The sequence below is a fragment of the Barbatula barbatula genome (assembly GCF_947034865.1).
Source record: "Barbatula barbatula genome assembly, chromosome: 3".
In the NCBI taxonomy this organism is placed as follows: domain Eukaryota; kingdom Metazoa; phylum Chordata; class Actinopteri; order Cypriniformes; family Nemacheilidae; genus Barbatula; species Barbatula barbatula.
The window spans coordinates 8198382-8204092 of NC_136764.1; the positions used below are offsets into that span (position 1 = coordinate 8198382).

The 5711-nt window shown below is 38.6% G+C and overlaps 1 protein-coding gene across 1 annotated transcript; it reads left to right on the forward strand.

Moving 5' to 3' along the window:
- Positions 1 to 317: 317 nt before the first annotated feature.
- On the forward strand, positions 318 to 5003 carry LOC306892389 (macrophage mannose receptor 1-like). Its single transcript, XM_079453464.1, has 8 exons — positions 318 to 662; positions 761 to 1087; positions 1292 to 1648; positions 1727 to 2062; positions 3208 to 3555; positions 3646 to 3981; positions 4202 to 4552; positions 4630 to 5003. The coding sequence occupies exons 1-8, from the start codon at positions 356 to 358 to the stop codon at positions 4977 to 4979; spliced, it is 2712 nt and encodes a 903-aa protein (XP_079309590.1). The 5' UTR covers positions 318 to 355; the 3' UTR covers positions 4980 to 5003.
- Positions 5004 to 5711: the final 708 nt, after the last annotated feature.

Genomic DNA, 5711 nt, shown 5'->3' on the forward strand with positions numbered 1-5711 from the left:
TTCTTTTCGACTGAAGAAAAAAATACATAAACATCTTGGATGACCACAGGGGTGAGTAAATTATCATGAAAATATATATTGAAAGTGAACAATTACTTTAAAACAGTTAGAATTCCTTCGGTTTCCTTATGTAGATGCTTCTATTTGTATCTTTTAACTTTACATGGAAATTAGTCTTATTTGAATGTGATATTTAATTGAAGAGGATTTTTATTGCATTATATAACAACATTAGAAATGAATATTGAATACTGCAAATAATGAGTTTTTAATTGTCTTCACAATGAAGTTAATTTTCTTTTCTACCACAGGACCCAAACCTCTTTATCGACCGTATCACTACATAAATAGTAGAATGACATGGTCAGCAGCTCAGAGTTACTGCAGAGCGAGGTTCACTGATCTGGCCACTGTAGACTCTATGAATGACGTGACCAGGATGATAAATACAGTGAACGATGGATACAATGGATCAGTGTGGATTGGTCTGAAAAGAGGGACACAGAGTCGCTGGGGTTGGTCTAATGGTGATGACACCTACACACAGTACAACGGCTGGGGTTCAGGACAACCTTCTGGTGATGGAGAATGTGGTGAACTTATGAGTGGAGTTTGGAACGATGTTCCATGCATCACGAATTATGTTTTTGTGTGCTACAATGGTAAGTAATCGTTTTTCTATTTTATTCCAGTAATTTTATATTCAGAGTAACTGAAAATAAGTGCTGAGACTGGACTTTTGTTTTGCTGGTCTCAATAGAAAGTAAAGGAAACATCCTGATACAAACTCAAAAAAACTGGACAGATGCTCAGAGTTACTGCAGACAGTATCACACTGATCTGGCCACCATCAGCAGCCCTGAGCAGCAACAACAGCTGTATAATCTTACTGGATATAGTTCACGTGTCTGGATCGGTCTGTTCTCTGATTCTTGGCAGTGGTCTGATCAATGGAGTCTCTTCTTTAGAAACTGGGCAGCAGGACAAGCATCTGCATCTGGTGACTGTGCTGTCATGTCAACAACTGACTCAGGAAAATGGGCTCAATACAGTTGTGATCTTCAGCGTCCTTTTATTTGCCATGGACGTGAGTTTATTTTACAAACCAAATTTGTGTCATTTCCAAATATTTTCGCTTTTTCTCATTTTAACCTGCAAATAACCTTATTTAAATGTTATATTTCATGAAAAAGTATATTTATTGTGTTTAAATTATATCTCTGAAAGTACCTTTGAGTTCTGTTTACTTTTATTAGATGTCTTTACAAAATTCATTTCTTTTCTTCCACAGAACCCAAACCTCTTTATAGACATTATCACTATATAAACAGTAGAATGTCATGGTCAGCAGCTCAGAGTTTCTGCAGAGAGAGGTTTACTGATCTGGCTACTGTAGACTCTATGAATGATGTGAACAGGACAATGAATACAGTGAATGATGGATACAGTGGATCAGTGTGGATTGGCCTAAAAAGGGGCACACAGCGTCATTGGGGTTGGTCTAATGGAGAAAACACAATCTCCCAGTACAGAAACTGGGACTCAACACAGCCAGATCAACCATCAACTGAATTTTGTGTGTTTAGCACTTATGGGGCTTGGCACGATATGCCGTGTAACTCAGCTCTTCCTTTTGTGTGTTACAATGGTGAGCTTTGTATTCTTTTAAATTGAAGAATGTGCCATTTCGGAAAAGAAGAGCTGATTTTTTTCCATCTGTCAATAGAAAGTACTGGGTACATCATGGTAAGCAGTTCTAAAAACTGGAGAGATGCTCAGAGTTACTGCAGACAGTATCACACTGATCTGGCCACCGTCCGCAACCCTGTGGAGAAGAACCAGCAAAGTGCAGTTGTAGGAAGCGGGCAAAGTGTCTGGATCGGCCTGTCTCTGGACTCTTGGCAGTGGTCTGACCAGTGGAGTCTCTTCTTTAGACACTGGGCAACAGGATTCACATCCCAAACTTCAGGATCTGGTGACTGTGCTGTCATGTCCACAACTGACTCTGGGAAATGGATTCAGCACAGCTGTGATGTTCAGCATCCTTTTCTCTGCTATGGACGTGAGTTTCTTTTACAAACTAACTTAAAGGAATTATTCACTTTCAACATACATTTTCATGATAATTTACTCACCCCTTCTGTCATCAAAGACGTATACATGTTATTTTTTATTTAGTCGAAAATAAATTAAGGTTTTTGATGAAAACATTCCAGGATGATTCTCCATATAGTGGACTTCGGGGGAATCCAAACAGTTGAAGGTCAAAATTACAGTGTCAGTGCAGCTTCAAAGGGCTTAAAAAGATATCAGACGAAGAATAAGGGTCTTATCTAGCGGAAAGATCGGTCATTTTTTAAATTAAAAATTTATATGCTTTATAAACACCAATGCTCTCCTTGCTCTGTTCACGACTTCACGTAATACGTAATTACGATGAAAAGGTCACGCTTGAGTTTTGTAGTGCAGGGCGAAAAAATCCATCTCATTTTATCCTCAATGTTCAAAATCGTCTGACATTGTTGTTTTACCTTTTAACTCCCTTTTTTTGTAAACGTCCTTTGACTTAGTATTTGCACGTTCAACTTGTAAACACTGACTCGGTACTTCCGCCAACGTCAAGTGTGACCTTTTCAACGTAATTACATATTAAGTGATGATCGCGCATTGCAGAACAGAGCAAGGCTTTGCAAGGTGTTTATATAGCATATACATTTTTTTTAGGAAATTACAAATCGTTTCTCTAGATAAGACCCTTATTCATCTTCTGGTATCGTTTAAAGCCCTTTGAAGCTGCACTGAAACTGTCATTTTGACCTTCAGCCATTTGGAGTCCATTGAAGTCCATTATACGGAGAATAATCCTGGAATGTTTTCTTCAAAATCCTTAATTTCTTTTTCGACTGAAGAAAAAATACATAAACATCTTGGATGACCACAGGGGTGAGTTATTTATCAGGAAAATATATTTTGAAGGTGAACATTACTTTACTTTAAAACAGGTAGAATTCCTTTGGTATCCTTATGTAGATGTTTCTATTTGTATCTTTTAACTTTACATGGAAATTAGTCTTATTTGAATGTGATATTTAATTGAAGAGGATTTGTATTGCATTATATATCAACATTAGAAATGAATATTGAATACTGCAAATAATGAGTTTTTAATTGTCTTCACAATGAAGTTCATTTTCTTTTCTACCACAGGACCCAAACCTCTTTATCGACCGTATCACTATATAAACACTAGAATGTCATGGTCAGCAGCTCAGAGTTACTGCAGAGCGAGGTTTACTGATCTGGCTACTGTAGACTCTATGAATGATGTGAACAGGATGATGAATACAGTGAATGATGGATACAGTGGATCAGTGTGGATTGGTTTGAAGAGGGCGTCACAGAGTCGATGGGGTTGGTCTATGGGAGATGACACTCTTACACAGTTTAGTGGGTGGGCCTCAGGACAACAGTTCAATCATTCATGTGCCTGTTTCGTCAATGGATTTTGGTATAATTATCAATGCTCATCTCCATTGTACTTTGTGTGCTATAATGGCGAGTAGTCCGTTTTTTTATCTGTTAATATATTCAGTTTAAATTTAAAAAAGAATTGAATTCTGATTCTTATTCTGCGTTTCACAATAGAAAGTGTGGGAAACATCATGATATCGAGTTGGAAAAACTGGAGAGATGCTCAGATTTACTGCAGACAGTATCACACCGATCTGGCCACCGTCAGCAGCCCTGAGGAGCAACAACAGCTGTATAGTGTTGTAGGAAAAGGCTCACAAGTCTGGATCGGTCTGTCTCTGGACTCTTGGCAGTGGTCTGACCAATGGAGTCTCTTCTTTAGAAACTGGGGAGCTGGGAACACATCTGAGACTTCAGGATTTGGTGACTGTGTTGGCATCTCAACAGTCGACTCTGGGAAATGGATTCATGACAGCTGTAATCTGAAACTTTCATCTTTCTGCCATGGATGTGAGTTTCCTTAACAAACTAATTAAAAATTGTAGTTCTAAATAAAAAAAATTGTCCTAACTGCTGGGAATTAATTTTAATATTTTGTTGGAAAATAGCTTTATTCTTTTCATTTTATCTTCCAGTTTTAAAGAATATTTATGAGTAAAAATGTATTACTGTAATAACACTTATCACTGTAAATTGTCTTTACAATGAACTTAATTTCTGTTCTGCACAGGGCCTAAACCTCTTTATCGACATTATCACTATATAAATAAAACAATGTCATGGTCAGAAGCTCAGAGTTACTGCAGAGAGAGGTTCACTGATCTGGCTACTGTAGACTCTATGAATGATGTGAACAGGACGATGAATAAAGTGAATGTTGAATACAGTGGATCAGTGTGGATTGGACTGAAGAGGGCGACACAGAGTCGATGGGTCTGGTCGATGGAGAACAACACACTCTCTCAATATATTAACTGGAAACCAGGGGAGCCAAACTCTGATGGAGAGTGTGTTGGGAGTTCTAATGGAAGTTGGTTTGATGAAACATGCTCGACTTTACTGCCCTTTGTGTGTTACAACGGTGAGTCCTCAAATCTGTTGATTTTTTTTTTATGTTTAGTTCAAAGGTTTAGTGTTCACCCTTATGTTTGTGAACAGGCACCGCTGGTTTTATTTCTATTAATATGACTCTGACTTGGAGAGATGCTCAGAGTTACTGCAGACAACATCACACTGACTTGGCGAGTGTCAGCAGTCCAGAGCATCAGCGTCTGATCAGTGATGAATCTTCAGTCTGGATCGGTCTGTTTCTACACTCCTGGCAGTGGTCTGACCATTGGAGTCTCAATTTCAGATACTGGACAGCCGGACAACCGTACAACAGTTCAGCATCTGGTGACTGTGTTGCCATGACAACAAATGACTCTGGGAAATGGGTTCATGATAGCTGTGATCTACAGTGTCCTTTTATCTGCCATGGACGTGAGTTTCTTTTAAAAACTAAATAAAAACAATCAGATTTGTCGTTGTTCAATAATGTTTTACTATCGTTCATAATGATAGTTCTGTTGTTCACTCTCAATGTGTAATCTACGAGAGGCTGTGCTTTATCGCGAATAATCCACAACTGAAGGGCTTTGTGAGGCATGATGCAATGCCCTCTTCATTTAGCCGAAAAAATTGTCCCTGATTTGCTTTCAGATGTGAATCGCACATGCTTCATAGCTGTTTTATTTAAAGGGGTCCAGTTTTGCCTATTTTTCTAAGTTTTCATAAATTTTGATGTGCTTAACAATAGGTGTTCATGTTTCGATTTTCAGAAAAATGCTTTATATATTACATTTCACCTCTTTTTTTACACTGTCATCTCGATTCTCAGGAAACAGGCTGTTGAGTTCCTGGTTCCATAAAGTCCCTGGTCCTGGTCCTGGTCATAAACTGGTTTGTGCTGGCCATGTGCTCGTCCTTAGCTGGTCATAAACTGGTTTAAGATGGTCATGTGCTGGTCCTAAGATGGTCCCAAGCAGCTGGCTTCTAGCTCATGACCAGCTCATGACCAGATAAAGACCAGCACATGACCAGCTACAATGCTTCAAAACATAATTTACCAGAATATGCTTATACTGCTTGACCAATCACCTTCATCATGTATGCACATGTGTAGCATTGTGGGAAATGCAGCATATATATATCCTTGCATACGCAAGGAAAGTGATTGGTTGAGCAGGATCGAGCTCGAA

Bases quoted from the DNA above. Each gene is read 5' to 3' on its own strand.
- LOC306892389 (XM_079453464.1), top strand. From the start codon at position 356: ATGACATGGTCAGCAGCTCAGAGTTACTGCAGAGCGAGGTTCACTGAT. The intron at 663-760 runs GTAAGTAATCGT...TGGTCTCAATAG, and splicing joins TGTTTTTGTGTGCTACAATG to AAAGTAAAGGAAACATCCTG. The intron at 3,556-3,645 runs GCGAGTAGTCCG...GTTTCACAATAG, and splicing joins GTACTTTGTGTGCTATAATG to AAAGTGTGGGAAACATCATG.